A 21,231-nucleotide genomic window follows, 5' to 3' on the forward strand; every position below is an offset into this window, starting at 1 on the left:
GCCCAGCCTGCAGTGAACGGAGACACACCCACCAAAACACAGAGACATACAAAAACCCAAAAACCCAAAATACAGTGAACACAAGTCTAGGACCCTCACACACATCTTCATAAGAGTCGATTTTAAGAGAAGTGGATGTGAAAGCATCTATAAATTTGGATGCAGAGGTAGAGTTAAAAACACGAGAGCAGACATAGTTTGGGTTGTTTTTGATTTGCTTGCACTTGACCTCTGAGGTAAACATTATGCACTTGTGGTCTGAGACAATGAAATCTTTACATGACACATTTTCCAGTAGAATGCCATGAGTGAGAACAAGGTCGAGGGTTTGGCTTTTGTTATGGGTAGGCCCAGTGATCATTCTACTTAAGTTAAAAGACTCTAAAATGGTTAAAAACTCAGTAGCTAATAGGTTGTCATGGCAACAGACATAAATATTAAAGTCTCCTACAAACAGAATGCGGTCATATTTAGGAATAGCTAGAGAAAGCAACTCTACTACTACTATTGAACAGTTGTAGTCATTGTTATAAATTACAGCAAGTCCTTCCCCTCTGCCAGATAATCTGGGATGATTTAAAAAAGAGAAGTTGAGGGGGAGGATTCAATAAGAGGGGCAGAGTCACCTGCGTTTAGCCATGTTTAAGTTAACATGAAGAAGTCAAACCTATTGGACGTGATGAAATCCTGGCAAATAAAAGATTTGTTTGAAAGAGACCTGATATTAAGCAGACCAAAATTAACAGTATGTCCAGTGATAGGAGTTTGAGTTACAGCAATTAGACTACGTGTGTTGTTACAGTTTACAGGATATGCAGTATTTCTGTTAAACCCATTAGTAGCACAGACAATGGGGCGTCTGGTATGTAATAGAACAGGTATGTAACGACCAGGCGCATTAATAGGCTCGGCGGGTTGGGGAGCATCTGTCTGAGATATGGGACCGTGAGACAGAACAACAGATTCCGAGAGATTAGAAGTAGAGAGATGACACACAGCAGGGTTGAACTGATAATCAGGAGACTGAGGACTGAGAGCGCACTGCAATATAGTGGATAATATTCCATACAGTGTGGCAGGTTGATCTTTTAGTGGCATGTTGAAAGTGAAACAGTCCCTTTCTATGTTCCAGTGGATACCAAATGCTCTCTCTGTTTGTATCTCACTGAAAGCAAGGTCCCCAGTTACATGTTCTGATGCTGGTATGCTGTTCAAAACAGCAGCGTTATTTTGATATTGAATTTGTGGAGTAGCAGACCACCCTTATTACACAGTTCACGTGCCTCTTGTGCCATCTGTGTGGCCCTTTCCACTGTTTCTGCACTTGTGACTCCATCATCCACATAGAAGTCTCTGGCAATGAACTGTGCTCCCAATGGATGTGTAAGGCTGTTCTCTCTAGCTAGATGTTTTTAGCCCATAGTTTGCACATCCTGGGGAAGACACTGCACCAAAGAGATGTACTGTGATCTTGTACTCCTGTGGTGGCGTGCTTAGGTTTCTGTTTTTGCACCATGGGATGCGGAGGTTGTTTCGATCCTTTTCTTCAACTTGAAATTGGTGAAACATTTTTTCAGTGTCACACATTAAAGCTGTTTGATGCTGTCGAAAGCATACAAGGACGCCTCATATGTTGTTGATCATGCCTGGTCCGGATAGAAGGTGATCGTTAAGGCTGGTTCCTTTATGTTTGGCAGAACAGTCAAAGACGACACACAGTTTGTTTGGCTTCTTTGAATGATATATGCCATGATGTGGTGTATACCATTTTTCACCTGGAGGTTCATCTTCCTTAACTTCCTCTGCATCACCTCTCTCGATGATTTCATTAATATACTTAACATAATCGTCTTTGTATCTCTCATTGCTGGAGAGTTTTCTCTGAAAGTGGCGGCATCTGACTTCTGCTAGCTGTCTGTTATCAGACGTGTGGTCTCTCTTTGGAGGGCATTTCATAATGTCCCCTTTCATTTTTCTTTATGCCTGTCTTGAGTTTGTCGAGGAAGATGAGATCTTCTTGAGACACGGTCTTGTCATTTCCACCTACTTCTTTGAAGTCACTTTCTAATACATGAAGTGCATCCAGGGAAGTTACTGGAGGTATTTCCTTTATGACCACACGATGACAGAGGCTGTTCATGGTACCTGTTTGGAGGCAAGATGCTACACTGCCAACTATGCTCCACCCGAAGTTGGCCTGGACAGCATAAGGCTCATCATCTTTGACTAATATCACCTGTCTAGGCGCTAATGCTCTGGAACAGTTACAACCAATCAAGAGACCTGCTTCACAACTGAGGAGAGGTGGGACTTGATCTATGATTGTGGACAGGTGATTCCAGAGCCTAGCTGTTTCGCAGGTTGGTACGTGGTGACGATTCACAGGTATACAGTCCTTCGTATACACAGGCGGGAGGTCAATGTGTGTTGCAGAGCTGTGTCCTCTCACATGGAGACCAGGCACCCTTTCGCTGTTTACAACTGCGTTCTCTCCCATCATAGCAGTTAGTTTTAGTTTCACTGGACAAGCATCCACTTGCAGCTCACGGCTAACCTCTTGATCGACAAAAGCAGTATCACTTTGTGTGTCTAACAAGGCGTAGACAAGTTTCTCTTTGTATGGGTTTGCAGCAGATGACAACCACACTGGAACAATCACTGACGTACTTGCAGCTTGTCCTTCCGTGGTGACATTGAAAGACATTGCAGCTGTAATTTCTGGTGTGTTTTTCTGTATTGCACTTTCCTTATTTACATGCCTTTCTCCTTTATCGTGTCTGACGTAGTTGTCATCGTGAAGGCAAGTTGGATGCTTTCACATGCAGATGTTCCAGGTGAGGCGGCGTCGGCAGTCCTTCGCACTGTGACCCTTTTTCAAACAGCCATAACAAAGTTTATTGCTCTAAACATATGTTTTTATTTCTTCCAACAACCTGCTCGTGAGGTTTGGGCACTTGTAGAGCTGATGGGAGTTTTGGCACAGCATGCATGGTGATCTCACATTTGCATTAGTTGAGATTTGCTTGTCATCTTGTATATCTGTTTTTGTGTTGAAGACACTTGCTTTGTTTCTTTTGATGTCTTTTGGATTTCTTTTGTCAACAGATAACTCAGAAGAACGAGGAGCGTAGGTGGAGGTGGCTGGGTTACAGGCAACGTCAGCTTCCAACGACAGAAATGCAGCAAAGTCACTGAAACTGGGAAATTCTTTGTTTTTGATCAGTACTTTAGTAACCTGGCAGTTCCATCTAGCAGCTGCCCAATCTGGCAGTTTGAGTAATAATCTTTGATTTTCTTCACAATCATTCAGTATTTCCAAGCCTTTCATATGAGGCATGGCTATTAGACAAGCATTTCTGAAGTCAGCAAAGTTTCTTAGTCCTTCTGCCTCATCATTTCTGAAGAAGATGCCTTCTAGACATGCATGAGCAGGTCCACAAGCGTACTTCTTCAGATAGTACAGTTTATCTGCAGCAGAAATGCCGTTTTGGTCGATCAGTGACATAAAGGATGCTTTCCACTCGATAAAATGGATTGGCTCACCTCTAAATACTGTTGGCTCTGGCATAGGGAGTCTGTTCATTGTGATGCTGTCTTGAACAGCCTGTGCTAGTAGAGCAACATCAGAAGGTGCAGGCAACAAGACTTTATTGGATGGGTGTGTGGCACGGGGCTGAACTGTGGGCTTTTCCAACCTTTTCTGTGCAATCTGTGGAATTATTATTATTATTATTATTGTTGTTATTATTATTATTATATTATATACCAATGCTATACTTTTCTTGTAAAATTACCTAACTTTTAGGGAACATTGCCTGAACGTTTTATTTGCTGGAATATGTTTGCATTACATAAGAATACAATAAAACGTTTATTTTGTTTTATTTTTTAAATTAAATATGCGTATCATATATGCATTATTTTTTTATAGTCGTATTATATTTGTAGTCAATTTATGGAAATGAAGTGATAGTTAATGCAAAAATACGGACATGAATTAATATAATAAATTATTTATTTTTATCTTCAATTTTGAATTTAATAAAAAAAAATATACTATACAATTTCCGTGATAGAAAATAAATGTCTAATTATTACCTGTGCGTAGTAGAAAAAAAAATCAAAAATATTAATTAAAAAAGACATAATAAACTGTGTCACAATGTGTAATAAAATAAAGTTTAATTTCATAAACTGTGGCTTTGTGTTGGCATCACGGCCCTCCCCGGGGTGATTGACAGCTCCTCGGCCCTGCCTGCGTCGCTCCAGCCGGCCTCCGCCATCTTGCCTCCTCCCTGGCAGCCAGAAAGCCGAGTGCGGAAGTGGAAACGGCACTGTGCGGGCTCGGGGTTCCGCCTGTGGACGGCTTGTCAGATCCTCCAGCCGACACAGCCTGCTATCCATCCCGTTTAACCGTCTCTAAAATAATAAACCAAACAAAGCGTCAGAAAACCCCGGAGGAGCGATGGCTGGACGGTTACCGGCGTGTGTTGTCGACTGCGGGACAGGGTGAGTTGTTCACACCGGACCGCCGTGCAAGACAAGAGGGGGGCTCGGGTGTCACCGAGAGGCTGAGCTCGGTTACGGTACTGTCAGTGTCAGCAGCAGCGGCGGCGGCGGCAGCAGCAGCAACTGGGTGTGTTTGTCCGGGTCTGTGTTTATGCACACAGCTAGCTAGTGAGCTAACATGCTAACTTATAGCTAACTGTCACATCTCCCGGTTGTTTAAGCGCTCCGAGCTGCTCTGTTGTGCGCAGGCGTCGCTTATTATTTTATTTTTTTATTTGTAAAACGTTCGTTATCCTGCTGCTTAGCTCCTTCCATCATCACCAGTCTGTTTTGTTCCCACCGAAGCTATTTCCCTGCAGCAGCTCAGCTAGTGTTTGCTGTTGCAAGACTGAAACCTGAGTGAGGAAGGTCTTTTCCCCTCCGCAGCTGGTTTCATTCATTTGCACTTAGCAAGCTGTAATTGCAACTAAAACCAAACATTCTGTGCGGGTTGACCCGATTTGCCACTCGGATGCCTTTCTCGGCACAACTAGCCGTGATATTAGCAATTCATAAATGGGTTTTGCTCAGTAATGTAGACTCGGAGCAGGCGCAGTGCTACTTCCTATACAGCCTACACTTCCTCATTCACGCTTTTTAGTCCATATATGGTCGTTTCTCGGCATCCGAGCATGTTTTTTTTTTTTTTTTTAAACTTCTCTAATTTCTCTTCTTTACGAGGCTACTGATTTTGTTTCCTCCCACATTTAATTAGTTTTAAATATATTTCAAAGCTAAGAATTTGCTAGGGCAATAAATGTTGTTTCTAGCTAATACCTTAGCTCTTCCTGCAGCACTGTTTGTATGGATCCGTTGTGCTGCACATACCTTCTGTCTTACTTTAGTAGCAGGTAGAGCTTCCCTCCTCATTGTTTCCCCTTTAGAAATAAAAGATCAACTTTAGTCTGACACTTGAAACATTGCTATCAGTTTATATTTTGTTCCATCATTGCTTAAATATATATTTTTTTAACAGTGTAGGCACTTTGATTCAGCCCAATAACAAAGCTGAGCCTGACAGGAATGTTTGGTTAATTTTGGGGGCTAAAAGTGGTTTGCATTGCTTGCATGTAGAGGCTTGAACTCGTCGCTCCTCACATTGCATACCTCCCCTCCCTTTCAGCCTGTTAACCAGCCTCTGATCTGCACTGGGACAGCAAAAGAAAGTGCAGCAGAGAATTGGGTTAGCCTGTGCTAATTTCTTCTCACCAAGCAGATGGCTTCTACTTTTCGGGCCAAGGCATATGTTCCACTATCCGTTACTACAAAAACAGCTTCTTTTTTTTCCCCTTTTTTTTTATCAGCAAAAATAACATTTGCTCACAAGGGTGCAGTTTAGATTGAAATTTAGTTGATGCTTAGGTTTTTTTTTTTTCTTAAGTGGAAACTTTGACATGCATTAGATTTGCAGCTGAGCCACAGTGTGCCAGCTATCTGCAGATGTTGTAAAGTGCTGAGGGAGTTCAACAGCTGTCTCTGAGTCATGCTCAAAATGTCCAAATAATGACAACTTCACTTCCTTGTTACTCGTCATCCTTCTAAGTGGCCTGGCTGCTATTCTTAGATTAGACTACTTGACCAGTGCATGAAAGAACCGCTGGTTATATTTGGGTATAGTTTTAGGTAGGTTGCCTTTAGCGCACAGCTATCGCTGCGCAAAAGGTGTCAAAGAAATCTCAGGTGCATGTAGGTGGAGTAATTTGTCCTCTGTGTTTAGCAAACAAATTTCATGACTCATCAATCAACAATTTTAGGTTCTATTTTGCCCCAAAAAATGGTCTCAGGAGTTCAGGTTTTTATACTCGGCTTCAGCTGTCATGTGAAATGATGTCCACCGTCAGACATGTGGTGTGTTTTAAGCTTGTCAAGGCAGGTTGAGGTCGACAAGCTGGGACTGTTCTTCGGTATGAAGGTGTTTCAGAATGCTGCATTCTGTTGCCGTCAGCCCATGTTGTTGTTACTGGTATGAAAAACGCTGGTTTTAACCCCAATCATCAGTTTATTACTACTATTATAATTATTAATTGGCTGGTCGCTAACTTTGTCCTTTTGTAACATTTGGTGCAGCTCAGGTTGTGTCCAGAGGATTTATCAGCTTGAACATGGTTAGCTTTTTGTATTAGCTGAAAATACAGTTGATTTAAGTTGCAAAAGTGAACCAACATTTAAAATAAAAACAACATTGATATAAGTGTTAGGAGGACACATTCAGTGTTGAGGTCCTGCTAATAAGTTTTGTTTTCTAGTTTGTATCTTGTCTTCATTTAAAAGCTTGTAGTTGTATATATTTAATGGCCCTTGGTACTCCTGTATTTATTTAAAGTCTTTTTATTGTCTCTGTATTTTGCAGAGGTTGTTGTAAGTTTGTCTTATGGAATAAAAAAGCATGGGAGCTGCTTAGAAAATCTCCCTGAGTTTGTCATATTGAGTAGATATGCTTTTTAAAACTTTTTTGACAGTTTGCCTCTGGAAAAATGCACTTCATACATTCAATATATATTTTTTTGCAGTTTAGGAATTTGTCTAATCTGAAGGAACTTGCGCTGTTCTATTGACAAATAGGCGCAGTTGCAAGATTAGATTGTACTGTAATACTGTGTTCATGTACCGTGATGTTTTCAGATCTTTACAAACCAACAGTTGCTCAGTTGAAGCTGAGAATAAAAAAACTAAACTAGTGGTGTGCAGACAGGGTGAGATCATTTTACCCAAACTAACTAGACAGACATCAGATTGTAAGTAAAATCTCTGCAGCTGAGAAGCAGCATTTCAACAGATACACATGCAACACACATAGGCTTTTAGAGTGGTTTATTATTATTTTTCTCTTCTACTACAATCAATAAATAAATATTAACACACTTGAGTCAGTAGTAAATGTGTAACAGGAATAGGAAGTGATATTTTCTCATGTTCCGTGGTCATAACAAGTTGCAGTGTTGGTGTTTTACACTTTAGTAGTGCTCCAGTCTTATATATGCTGTTTCTTAATCCTATATTTGTGCTTTTTGTGTGAATTTATTCTGCACAGATGTCTGTTGTTGCATATGTATATAAAAGTCAATCAGAATGGGCAATCCAGGGAGAAGAAACCTGTGCTTGTAGGGTTTACTTGGGATCCCTGTCTACCTTTTTGCCATGACATGTTTTTAGGGCTCTCTCATAATCTTTCAAAGTTTTGTCTTTTTGAATACTGCTGATGTGGTCCTTCCTGGTACTTTTTTTATTTTTTTGTGCAATTCAAAGGAGCCACTGTTATGACCAGGATGTGGTCTATTATGCCCACAGTGCTTTGGCATTCGTCAGCAGCGTCCTCTATCAGTCCCTCGGGCCATGTGTGCAGGAAGCATAGACTCCTGTCTGGGTCTCCTCCAGTCAGGACTACATCTGGCTAGCATGTGCCCCGCAAAGCACCACTCGCACCAAAAGGAGACGGCTATAAACCGACGGCCTTGATGTTCAGGCTGAGGTGTGCTCCCAGTGTCTGAACTGACTTTCATGTGAACATAGACAGGGAAGTGTTGCTTATTGATCCCAGACCTGAAACACAAGTACATTTTTTATACATATGACTTCTCTCTTTGTGATTGCTTATAGAGAAGTAGGTAATGCGGCATTTAGTGTTCACCACTGAGGTCACAGTTAGTTTATGGTAGCGATGTTCAATTTATACATACTGCCCTTATTTCCCCCTCTTGACGAATATGAGTAGTTTGCTCAGTTTACCAATGCAACATGAATGGCTCTTTTTATGGCCTCCCATTAGCAACCCCCAGAGCTGCTGCTGCTTTTGGCATCCAACCAGCGAGCCAAAGGACAGTGACGGCATTGATCAAAACGATAGCACACATCTCGCCAAAAATAAACTAAACTTTCATTCACACAAATGCGGTGCCAGCAGTGTGGCTGGTGTTTTCTGTTGTAGTTTAAAAAATATATATATACATGTAGCTTCCTTCTTGTAGTGACACATAATTAATTTCTCTTGCAGTTACACCAAACTGGGGTATGCAGGGAACACAGAGCCACAGTTCATCGTCCCATCATGTGAGTATTTCGCTGTGCGTTGAATTCCCATCACAACACATGCATCTTTAATACAAGGGACATGTTTTCCTGTTTGGACAACTTCATTTACTTGTCCTAATTATTCAAAATGTGCTCCAAAAAGATGCTCCTATTAACTCGAGATCATTCTTGTAACACTACTTATCCAGCTTTCCATTTTCATTTACCCATAAAATGTGCTTAAAATTCTCGAGAAACTGTAACTCTCTGTTGAATTCTCTCTTTTCTCGTCAGGTATTGCCATCAAAGAGTCAGCCAAGGTCGGAGACCAGGCCCAGCGGAGGATGATGAAGGGGGTGGATGACTTGGATTTCTACATCGGCGATGAAGCAGTAGACAAACCCACATATTCCACTAAGGTACACGACCCTGGCGCTAGCAGAAACACTTGAATCTCGAAAGAAAGTGAAATGTTCAAACAGGTACTGTGTTGAATGTTTTATAAAGAAGAGGCTGGTTAAAGAAGACCCGGTTAACTCTTTACTTTGCATCTAAATTCACATCCTCGTCTTCTTAAGTGAATTGCTCTCGAAGTATCTTATGCAGGTAGTTGTCGCACGAATCGAATGAAACTTGACCTTTCCAACAATGTTAGTTGCTTTTGTGTGAGAAATACAGGCTGCTGCGTTCCAATATCCCTACTACCTTACTATATGGTACAGTAGAAGAAGATTTTGTTGGGTAATTACCCTGAAAATGACGTGTGGCTCATAGGATTAAAGGGGACTTTTCCTCTTATCTAAGCAAGAATTGTCGATATTTTATTTAGGGTCAAACAACGTGGCAACCAACTCTGTATTTACATTCTATATAATGTATGTGACAATATTTTACTAGTCCAATTGTGTCCTCCAGAGGCTGAACATGCCAGATTTATTTTATTTTCCTTTGTTAGAACTACAGATTGAATTGATCCACAACTATATAATGTGACTCAGTGATTAAATTGGATCAACAACTTGATGATTGAAACGTAGCTGATGTTCTTTGACTTGGCTGTTATTCCTGACTATCTAGGACACTCATGCATATTAGTAAAAAAGATAAGAACAAGGTTGTTCATGTCTCTGAGCAGAAAAAGCGTTTAAATTTAACTGTGGTCTATTTATTTTGGGTGTCCCCGTAAGCCAGTTTGTCAGCGTGCACAACACCTGATCTGTGTCCCAGTTCTGCACACTTAACAGGAGCTTAGTGACCCACGCCTGAACTAAACGTGCCAGAAACTGCTATTTCATTCAACGTGTCAACACTGTGTAACTTCCTATAATGAAGAACAATAAAAAAACAGTTTTGGACACATGAAAAATGAAAGCGTCTGCCTCACTGTCACCTCTGCAGATTTATATAATAGCCGCCAACTTTGTCCTACAACTTGCCTAAAGGTTCAAGTTATAAGAAACTCCGTGTTACAGGTCATCCGTTGTGAAAAGGTTACGAAACGGTTCTATCACAGAACGCCTCAAAAGACAAAGAACAACTATTAAATTTCAAGCAAAACGTTTTCCTGTCCTGTTAGCTTTCATTGTTAGTGACATTGTAAAGCTGCAGTTTTATTGACGTCTAGTTACACGTTTTATCGTATCATTGTCAAATATTTCAATTCCTTCTATGCTAACTAAATGCTAAAACACAACATTAAAGTTAGTGTGTCAAATGACACTGTGGACTCAGCACGGGGCCCAGGAGGACCTATATGGAGTGCAGCCATAATTATTGTCATTAATGACACCTAATCTAAGGAATGAAACCGGACATGAACATCAGCTGCCACATTTCGTGTCATTTGGTATTCTCTGGACGTCGCTCTAGCTCGTTCACTGAACTACCTCCATGCTGTCAATGACAGCAGTCCACTTTTCCTGCTGCATAACAACTTCATGATGTCATTAGACAGCTCACATACTGTGCATTTTAGACATTGTTGTCACACTATAATGAGAATACCATGAGAACCACCAAGAACCTTAAACCCAGAGAATCGTCTGCTTGGCAACTCCTAGTCCGGGCTTCTTTTATATACTGTGTACTATGATCACTTTACTGCATGTTCTGTTTTTATCCAACTGTCTTGGCATCACAGGAGCATTGTTCTGATTAACTGAACTCTTCCTTTAGTGGCCGATCCGTCATGGAATCGTGGAGGACTGGGACCTCATGGAGCGCTTCATGGAGCAGATCATCTTCAAGTACTTGAGGGCTGAGCCTGAGGACCACTACTTCCTCCTCGTAAGAGCCATCAAAAACCACAACTAACACCTTTTACCAGCCAAAATAACAAATAAACAAGATGCTATCTTCTAAATACATTGTGTGTTTATTCTTAGTCCCATTTAACGATAAGCCGAGCAGCTCTGTTTCCTGCTTTTAGTCAGATTTGTACTTTTCAAGTCTAAATTGGTCACAGATTAAATGTGCTGTGTCTTTTGTTTTGCAGACAGAGCCTCCACTCAACACGCCAGAAAACCGAGAGTACACCGCCGAGATCATGTTCGAGTCCTTCAATGTGCCGGGGCTCTACATCGCTGTGCAGGTCGGCCTCACGTGCTCAGATGTGTAGTTTGTGTCTGTGAGCAGAAACCTAGTACAAAAGGCGGACGTAGCCTCTCGTGCCTTAAATTTACTTGCGTTATTTCTAATAGAGAGGCAAGAACAAACCTGCTTGTATAGACGTCTATAAGAAATAGTGTTATAGCCAGATCTTTTTCCAACATCGCTGGAGAATGGTCTGGCTGCAGCTCAGTGTCATTCTGCTATCTGGGGGGAGAACACTCTGGTTTGTTTGTATTTATTTTTACATTTTTGGCCATTTGAGTCTTTATTATAGAGAAGATTTAGAGAGACGACATGCAGCAAATCCTTGGACCGAAATCAATCCGTGGCCGTAGTAGCCCCTTTAAACCAGGTGAGCCTCTGGGCTGGCCTTGTTTTCTTTTATTTAAACTAGTTACAGTCATCGTGGGCTGCGTTAGGTTCAGGGTGCATTGATGCTGCCAATGAGGTGCAGTAGTGTTAGAATTGCCTTGATGGAGTATTTGCGTCAGAATGGCAAATTCACTCATTTTCAACATTAAGGTTGCTGCTTGCAGGTTATTGTTGTTTCCCACGGTCAAGATTTTAAAAATCACAGTAACATGCAGTTTGCAGAATGGAAGGAGAAAGTCGTGTTAAATCTAAGTCTACACCTGGCGAGTCAAAACAATGAGAAGATAATCCTACGTTTCACACGATCTGTTAAAGATTTCCTGATGAACTTATGGTCTCAGTTGCTAATTTCAAGATGTAAAAGATGGTCCCGTTTAAAAGTAAGGTGTGTTTTAATGCAGGTCTAGCATGTGATTAATAGATCATTACTGTGTCGCTGTGCACAGCGTCCTCGGGTTCTCCAGTCAAATCCAACACTCGATTGTTTTGTCTATTTTTAAAGAAGCAAGATGGCAGCAGTCAACTTCTAAACTCGGGTGGCTACGTCCGTCTTTTATACACAGTCAAAGTGTGAGAAAGATGCTGTACCATTGGGAAATGTAATTTAGTTTTCCTAAGATGCACTAGAAAAAGTCATTTTTTAAGTTAATCGTTGTATCACCTGTTGGACATGTGCACTGATTCCCAATGTGACCGTACGACTAGTTATTACAACAGCAAAGCCTCGTGGTTCACACAAAGCTACTACAGAGCAGCAGCGTTAAAGTGTGAACCTACAGCACCGTATGTACTTTATCAACATGTCTGACGTCTCCCTGTCCGTACATAGGCTGTGCTCGCTCTAGCGGCCTCCTGGACGTCCAGACAAGTGGGAGAGAGGACGCTGACGGGCACCGTCATCGACAGCGGAGACGGCGTCACTCACGTCATCCCCGTGGTGAGTCTTCCTTCCCCACCAAGAAGACACACAAAGCGCAAACCTCCTGCTTCCTATACTGTCGACATTTATGTGTAAATATTGAATACTCTGCACTATGCATTCCCTTGTGGCCGTTTAGCAGCTGGGCATATGATAACATCCATTGTGTTGTGCTTTGTTTAAACACCTTTCAACACACTTGTGCCAATTTACTTTAGTAGCAGCTTGTTATTCATACAGGAATCAGGTAGGAGTTTTTGTAAACACCAGCTCATTAAGTGGTCTTGCACTTTAATTTTAAAAGAGAGATGTGGTAATTTATTTCTGCTCCACTCTGAATGGCCTTTTAATTAATTGTCCTGTTCATTATGGTCATTTGTTGATTGCTAATAAACACAGATGGCTTACGTTTAACTGTGTTTATGAGCAGCAGTGTGTGAAATCCGTTCATAAAGGTGTTGTGTTAGGATTTCACACCTGCTAAATAACTGAATAGTGCTGATGTGCAAAAGTAGGCAAGAGTGTTTGAGAGGTTGGACGAACTTGCTCAGTTCTGTGAAATGTGCTTGCAGAATACATTTAGAGCCTGGCTGCCTGAATCAGCATGTCTGTAGCCACATGTGCAAAAAAAAAAAAAAGCCAAACACAGCGCTGCTGTGATGTGGAAGGCCTGGCAGTATCTGATGAAAACAAATCCAGCTATAAGAAGTGGAGACTCTCAGTGCATGTTATTCTGTTACGTTGCACCTTTACATGACGCCCTCTCTTTCCTTCTCTTTCTGTCTCTCTCAGGCTGAAGGTTACGTAATCGGCAGCTGTATAAAGCACATCCCCATCGCGGGCCGAGACATTACCTACTTCACCCAGCAGCTCCTGAGGGAGAGGGAGGTGGGCATCCCACCGGAGCAGTCGCTGGAGACGGCCAAGGCAGTGAAGGTGGGTTTGCTGCAATCCCCAGCGGAACACTTCCTCTGCTAAGGAGGCTGTTACTGCAGTTGTTCAGTGTGTCACCGGTGGGATTTAACACATGGCTCCGTTACGGCTGTTAAAACACCGGCATGGCGTCCCTCTGCTCAAGCACAGAAGGAATATGTGTGGCGATCGTGATTCTTGCGCATGTTATTAAACTACCGTAATTTTTGGACTATTGAGCACACCTGAATATAAGCCACTAACATTGATAAGAAAAAAAATTGTACATATATAAGCTGCAGATGTAACATGAGATATTTAAACAGAAAGATTTTTTAAACTTTTAATTAAATACGTACCGGTAATGTACCGTAAATGCTTTTTTCTGAACAGTGCCTGTAACACGGCTGGTTAAGAAAACAAAAAATACAGTCGCCTACCAGGAAAAGTCATTGATCGCTATCTTCATCTTCCTCCTGCGCACTAAAACCACTAAAGTCGTCTTCTTCAGTGTCGGAATTAGTTCGTCACACACATCCTCAGTCTGTCTTCCGTTGTCTCTCTCAATGTCACTTTCGTCTCGAGGCAAATTCATAAAAATCGTAAACGTCCATAAATTAGCCGCATTATTGTTTAAGCTGCAGTGTTCAAAGTGTCTGAAAAAAGTAGCAGCTTATAGTCTGGAAATTGCAGTACTTTTTAGACTCCTTTCCATTAATCTGACACCACCTGAATGTGTCGGCTTCATGACTGAAGTCAAGAAGTCACAACGCACCTTTCTCATTCACTGTGATTTCACATCTAAACTGAAGCGTCCATAGAAATAAACTCACCTGCGATGTTTGTAGCAGGTCAAAATTAACGAGACTCACCAATGATGAAAGTGTTACAGGAGCTGAACTCTAGTTTGTTGCTTCCATATGAGTGTATCCGAAACAACATCAGTAATGTCATTAGTTACTTCTAAATTGAAATTGTTCCTGACATGGAGATTAAGTTCGGTTAACAGCAAGTCCTATCATAAACGTTTTATTTTATTAGCCACAGTTAAGTCGTTTGTTATATAGCGGCGGTCCTCGGGTCGAGTCCTGAGCTCCATCACAGCTGTCGGGATATTTTTAGTTTACACTTCGGAAAGTAGTAAGATTATCAACGTACATGGGCAGATTTTAGGGGCAAGTTCAGGAAATCACAAAGTATTTGGTTATTGGACAGCTTCATAGGTTGCATTTTTTGTTCTTTATTGTCACGCATTATGTCACTTGACGTACTGTGGCTCTCTCCATCACTGTGGTAGGAACGTTTGACTGAAGCATGATTAACGTAGAAGTCGCCGACGTACGTCTGATTGACAGATTTACCAGACTGGTGAAGCCAGGTCTGTCATAAAATCGTGTATCTTCAGATTGAGCAATTTCCGTACTTTACAGCAAATGGATTTAACAGCACAGGGATTTTTTTTGACAGTAGATTTCCACGTGTTTACTCAGTTGCTGTTTGGAAAAGGTAAAAGCATATAGCCTGACATGAAATGAAATTCAGTTTTTCGGTTAAAATCTAATGCTTTTCAGCTTTTTATTTGCATGTGCACCGATCTGGAGCTTGGTAAATAAGCTACTTATAGAGCACTAGCAGCAGGAGACGCTTTTCATTCTTTGCAGTAAGAATGCGTCTGTCAGAAAAGATGCACAGGACTCCGGCTTCATTTACCACAGTGACAGCACTTCAGTTTGAAAAATGACACGGCAAGGGAGATTTCACTGTTTTCTACGTGGCGACACCAGATGGCGCTCTCGGTCTGCCTGTTACGTGCAGCTGGTGACCTTCCACCACTTGATACGTTTGATTTCGCTTCGTTTAGTTTCTGATCGTGAATTATTCCACAAACTGAGATCGAATCAAACCACACAGCGGCCCAGATTTGAAGAACATGAACCACACGTGCTCTTTTTGTGAAAGCTGAATTTGTGTCACCAAATTTATTTTTTTTTTAAATCAGTTTTCAACTCTTCAGGTCACAACTTGTTATGCCTCTGTGTTCATTGCGTGTGTCTTCTCTTATTGCTACTCCTTCTGCCAATCACGGCGATTTATTGATTTGCCTCAATTCTCCACGATTCCCTCATGTTTATTAAACAGCTTGTTATCCAGGACTTTGTTCTCGATGTCAAGGACCGTTCTTCATTACCCCGGCACAAACAAACAAGAAATAGTGTGAATTGAAATAATTAGCGCTAGCGCTGAGGTGATGCTCGTTGTGTACGTTGCCAATCATGTCTGGAAATGTTAATTCAGCTGCTGCCTGGCTGGAGGCAGAAACCGCGTCCCTGCAAATCAACATAACGACATCTTCCCTGAATACAGTAAACCGTTATGTGCTGCTCATTCGCTTCCACTGTTACAGGAGCAAGATCGTTCGCAACCACAATAGAATCTGAGCACGGTAAACAAAAAAAAACAGCCCCCGCTTCCCTTATTGTTATTCTATTACAACACAATGACAGTAAAACTGTGACACAAACAGAGGTGGAATGATTTAGCTGCCAAAGTCAAACTGGTAGTTCACAACCTGCCGCACGAACACTGACACGACTTTACTGCTGGTCTGCCCGTCAGGAGCGGTTCAGCTACGTGTGCCCGGATCTAGTCAAAGAGTTCAACAAGTACGACACAGACGGCTCCAAGTGGATCAAGCAGTACACCGGCATCAACGCCATCAGCAAGAAGGAGTTCACCATCGACGTGGGCTACGAGCGCTTCCTGGGGCCGGAGATCTTCTTCCACCCCGAGGTTAGTCAGCAGGGCAAATCACGAGCAGGAAAACACCGTTATTATGTATATTATTATTATTATACATAATTGAAACCAACAGATTGACCAGACAGTTGCACATATTAGCTGCTGACTATAATGGATATCAGCTACATTGGAAAATCTCACATGACGATATTTGTGCAGAGAAAGAAAACTGGTGGAAAGAGAAATGTGGGACAAGAAGACAGTTAAAAGATGCGATCTTGAACGTCTATCAGTTTTATTATCCCCCATAAATGTGATGTTAATTGTTCAATTCCTGGTTGTAAGGTTATATTTCCCAGTAAAGTTGTCATTTATGAGAAAACACATAGACTTTTATTACAATATTGTATTAAATAATGACGAATTACACTGGGTTACAAAGAAATACTTTTTTGAAGGTGTCTAGGATTTTTTAACTGATTTAGGACGTTTTTACACCTCTGAATCCAAAAATGACATCTGCTTTTCTGTGTCAGGTCAGGTTTTTATGGCAACTTGATTTAAAAAAAAATTGATTTTACCACTAAATCGATTACTTTTTTTGACATTAGCGATTTATTTTAGTATTTCTCATATGAAATTGGATTTAGAGGAAAAACTTCATTTTCTAATCTTTTTCATAAACTAAATGATCCAAACGTTGATGAGCGTAAACATTTGTAAGGTAAATAGAAGTAAATTGCATGTTTCATCAAATCAAAATTTTGACCTCATTGAGCAAAACTAGTGTAATATTTGGATTCAGCGCGTTGCAATTGTCCAAAATCAGCTCAAAAAACTTTGACACCAAAATGGGTGTGTTATAGTCTTTACAGTAGATGACTTCTTTATGATTGTGAAAGCTGTTACCATGATTACAAAACCACTGAATGTGGCCCAAACCGGGTTTATCCAAACCCAGCCTTATCTCTGACGATGGTCAAACATTCTCACTATTTACCTGCACATCACTCCGGCATGTTCTGGGATGTAACAACTACATTCTGTGTTACACGCACAGCACAGGATGACGTGTCCTCTTTGTCTCTCCACCACCACAGTTTGCCAACCCTGACTTCACTCAGCCTATCTCTGAGGTGGTGGACGAAGTCATTCAGAACTGCCCCATCGACGTCAGGCGTCCTCTGTATAAGGTGAGCTGGCATCACGTCTTCAGGGAGGACTGTCTTTCCTCGGTTCTAGGACACTGAAGACACTGTTGAAACGCTGACAAGTAGAAGTTACTGTTCAACAAGACTGGCTTTGACTACACCTTCAGTTATTACATAGTCGGTCTGTGATTTTTGCCAAATAGACAAACTGCTGTTGTGAAAAAGTGCGATTAATTTCTTCTAAGCGAATGAGCCTGGTTACAGAAAATGGACGTTTAACAACTTAAAGAGTCTGACCTTGGTGTCATCATGCTGAAATGTTAGATTTATTTGTCGTGTTTATGAGGAGTATTTCCCATCCTGTAGCTTTCACTACAATAAAATACAGAGCTTAACAAATGTATTAGACCACCGCCCAATGTCAGGTTTATACCACAGCTGCCCTAAATTAACAGCATCGGTAATTACCAAAATCATTTCTTATGTTTCTGTAATGGTTAATACACCAGTATGTAGAAGCTCTTTGACCAAAATGATATTTTTAATGCTAAAATATAATGATTACTGTTAGCCATGAATTTAAAAAAAAAAACACTGTTTTGCCAAAAAAAAAACAAAAGCAAAATACTAAAGCACATTATTATTTCTTGATTAAGATGTTAAATTCTAGTTTTTTTACTTGCATTCCTCAACAGAAAAATTAGTTTCAATGGTTGAATGTTATGACTTCCCAGAGAAGTCTCAAATTTGGGTATAAAAAAAAATTCAGTTTAAAATTCCTCATCCCTGTTCAAAACGGTAAAATGTGGAGAGCTGAGTGTGAATTAAAGCACTTCATGATGCTGTGTGGTCTATATATATATATATTTATATACACAGAGCTTAACAAATTGGACAGGTGGTCTAATAAACGTGTTAAGCACTGCAGACTGTTTCCCCCAGACTGGCTGACCTGCACCCGGCGTTAACGGCCTCCTGCTCTACAGCTCTGTAACCACTGTCGCCTTTTTTCCTTTTCCACAGAACATCGTTCTGTCGGGAGGCTCCACCATGTTCAGGGACTTTGGGCGCCGTCTGCAGAGAGACTTAAAGAGGACGGTTGATGCCCGGCTGAAGATGAGTGAGGAGCTGAGTGGAGGCAAGCTCAAGGTGAGAGGAGACGGCTAATTTATACCGATCAATACCGCTCGGCAAAACACAATTACTGAGAGAAAAGTCCTTTTCCCTCTACAGACACTGTTGGCCCAGAAACACATTAAACGTCCATCGAGTGATTTCAGTTGCAAATTCACGTGCTAGAAATTTAACAACACCTTTAAAATGTGCAATCGAAATGTTTTAGCCTTTGATAGCAGTCAGGTAGCCTCCTCCTGAGCCGCTGCGTCAAACATAGGTGCACATCAAACGCTCAGATTTAAAAGAAATGTGTTAAGATTCTGTTTATTAATCCAGTTCCCTCCATGCCATCCCACCTGTATCGCTGCTCCTAATGTGCCTAACTGATCCCTGGTGTCTCCTTTCTCTCTGCTCCCTCCTCAGCCCAAACCAATCGACGTCCAGGTCATCACTCATCACATGCAGAGATACGCAGTGTGGTTCGGTGGATCCATGTTAGCATCAACTGTGAGTATCTCAACCACTTGACCACTTCATGACATCAGTTTCACTTGCCTTTCGTCTCGTGGGCCACGCGGCACTTTTTTTGTAAAACCCTTATTTGTTGTGCAATTTATTTCCGTCCTGCTGAGTGGAAGTGAATCCTGTGGGCGGTTGTGACATTTCATTATTCTTTTTCTCCCCCCTCTTGATGAGTTTTTTTTGTGTGTGTGTGTGTGTGTAAGCGAGGCTGATAATTTTACCAGCAGGAAATATGACTAGGAGCGTAGGGTCTCTGACGGTTGAGTCGCAAAAGGCTAATTGATGTTAAAGTCTAATAGAATCGCCCCCCACCCCCGATAAGATTAATCGTTCCTTTTATGGATCTCAGTTAGAGAAACTTTATTGCTCTGTGTTTCTAGCTTCCCAGTTGTATCCTGCATTGAGGGGCTACTTTATCATCTAAGTAACGCAGTCCTGATTTAATTCAGCGAAATCACAGCATTGACTGTTTCAGCACATCGCCACACCTCAGTTTCTCTGATGAGCTCTGATGTTTGCACCCCAAGAAATAAGAAGTAGAGCGTCAATAAACAGGCGAGACAACAGGGTTAGAATTAGAATTAGAAAGTCATGTGACTCGTCAAGAATCTTTATTCCAGATATCTGTAAATAATCGCTGCAGATATTTCAAACCTCAGTGTGACGGTTACTTATGTACCACCTCATGCCTGACAAAAGGTCCTCGGTACAAAGAAAACACCGCTTTTTCCAACCAAAACCCCAACACCCAAACATAAACATAAATGTACGCAGGGTTTAAAATGCTGATGTGCTCTTTTCTTTTCTTTTCTTTCCTCCAGCCTGAGTTCTACCAGGTTTGCCACACCAAAAAGGACTACGAAGAGATCGGGCCGAGCATCTGTCGCCACAACCCCGTGTTCGGAGTCATGTCTTAACTTTTGGACCTTTACAAGTCTAACGGTTGCGGGAGGAGGGGAGGGGGGCCGAGCTTTTTCGATTACTCGTTCAGTTACGGAGGTGTGCGACGAGAAGGCGATCCAGAAAGAGAAAATACAAAAAAAAAAAAAAAGGAAAAGACACCAGACCAAACACAGATGGGCTGGAAATTTTATTGTGAATGTTCCTTTTTTTCCCCCCCTGTTTCTTTCTTTCTTTCTATTTTTTTCTTTCTTTTTCTTTTAAAAATGAGGGAAAACGGTTTGTAAGCCAAAACAGTTTTAACATTTCTGGATCTGTTGAGAGATGATGAGGATGAGGATGGCGTTGGCGGATGTTGACATAGGATGATGAAAAAACTAATTCCTGACACCAGAACATATTATTTATGTTTATCCAGACAAGATCCGATGACTCTCGAGGTCAAGTTTAGAACATATTATTGTCTCCTTTTTGTTTCCAGCAGTTTCTTTTCAGCTTCAAATGCACATCTCTGTGTATCACCGTAAGAGCTTGTTTATATTTCATACAAAAGTTTTTTATATGTAAAACTTGGGAAATCAGGGGTAAAAAATGAATAAATAATAATAATAATAATAAAACAAAAAAAAAGGATACCAGTATCAGCAAGAGACTGTTTTAATCCACGGTGCAGCTTTGATACGCAGTATTTTATTATTTTTTTTCCTGCTATTATTCCCCACGTGTCATCGCTGTCTGCCCTTTAATTCTCTGTACATGAATTCACATCTGCTTTCACTTCGGACCGTGTCAGGTTTCCACCTCTGGTGCAGTGAGAGGAAAGAGAGAGAGAAAGAGAGAGAGAGGACTTACTGAGGTTACAAAAAAAAAAAGAAACTGAATAAGAATGACTGTCAGACCAGTATTGTTAGACTAGAATTTTTTTTATTAAATACCAAATTATTAAAAGAATGGGATTTGTGTATTTAATGCCTTGCAACATTCCAATAAAGGCTCCAATTTGTTTCTAAGCACCGGTGTCTTCATGGCTTCTCTCATTTCAGTCAACTAATCCTCTTTTTTTTCAGTTTTTCCTAAACAATAATTCCAAAAAGCCTGAGGATTTCTGTTAATGTTGACATAGTCATAGTTTCATTGTATGTTTTCATGCTGTAGAGCTGATTTGGAAGCAGCTAATCTACAGGTGTGCTGTCGGTCAGAAGGCTGGGGTTTGAGTTCAGCTCGGTTTCCTTTGGAGTCGACAGTTGTTTGCTTTGCAGCTTCAGTCCTCGGTGTTGACGAGCATCAGGTACAGTCGTCCTCACATGTATTCACACCCTTCAGTTAAAGAAAAGGGAAAATTCCCAGTAGTCACTCAAATAACTAGAAACTGAAAAAAGTAATAATAAATAAAAATTTGCTGAATTATAATTTAGTGAAATAAGACATTGCTTT

General features: G+C 41.1%; 1 protein-coding gene across 1 annotated transcript in view; it reads left to right on the forward strand.

Moving 5' to 3' along the window:
- Positions 1-20,810, forward strand: part of LOC103365687 (actin-related protein 3) — a 23,891-nt gene extending 3,081 nt beyond the window's left edge. Inside the window, exons 2-13 of the mRNA XM_008293181.1 lie at positions 4,324-4,509; positions 8,540-8,595; positions 8,851-8,975; positions 10,732-10,842; positions 11,051-11,146; positions 12,368-12,475; positions 13,250-13,393; positions 15,986-16,159; positions 17,209-17,301; positions 18,283-18,408; positions 18,799-18,882; positions 19,719-20,810. Of these exons, the coding sequence (XP_008291403.1) occupies positions 4,466-4,509; positions 8,540-8,595; positions 8,851-8,975; positions 10,732-10,842; positions 11,051-11,146; positions 12,368-12,475; positions 13,250-13,393; positions 15,986-16,159; positions 17,209-17,301; positions 18,283-18,408; positions 18,799-18,882; positions 19,719-19,814 (1,257 nt within the window). The 5' untranslated portion in view covers positions 4,324-4,465 and the 3' untranslated portion in view covers positions 19,815-20,810. The remainder of the gene's footprint in view (positions 1-4,323; positions 4,510-8,539; positions 8,596-8,850; positions 8,976-10,731; positions 10,843-11,050; positions 11,147-12,367; positions 12,476-13,249; positions 13,394-15,985; positions 16,160-17,208; positions 17,302-18,282; positions 18,409-18,798; positions 18,883-19,718) is intronic.
- Positions 20,811-21,231: the final 421 nt, after the last annotated feature.

The sequence above is a fragment of the Stegastes partitus genome, unplaced genomic scaffold (genome assembly GCF_000690725.1).
Source record: "Stegastes partitus isolate 25-593 unplaced genomic scaffold, Stegastes_partitus-1.0.2 Scaffold863, whole genome shotgun sequence".
Classification (NCBI taxonomy): Eukaryota; Metazoa; Chordata; class Actinopteri; family Pomacentridae; genus Stegastes; species Stegastes partitus.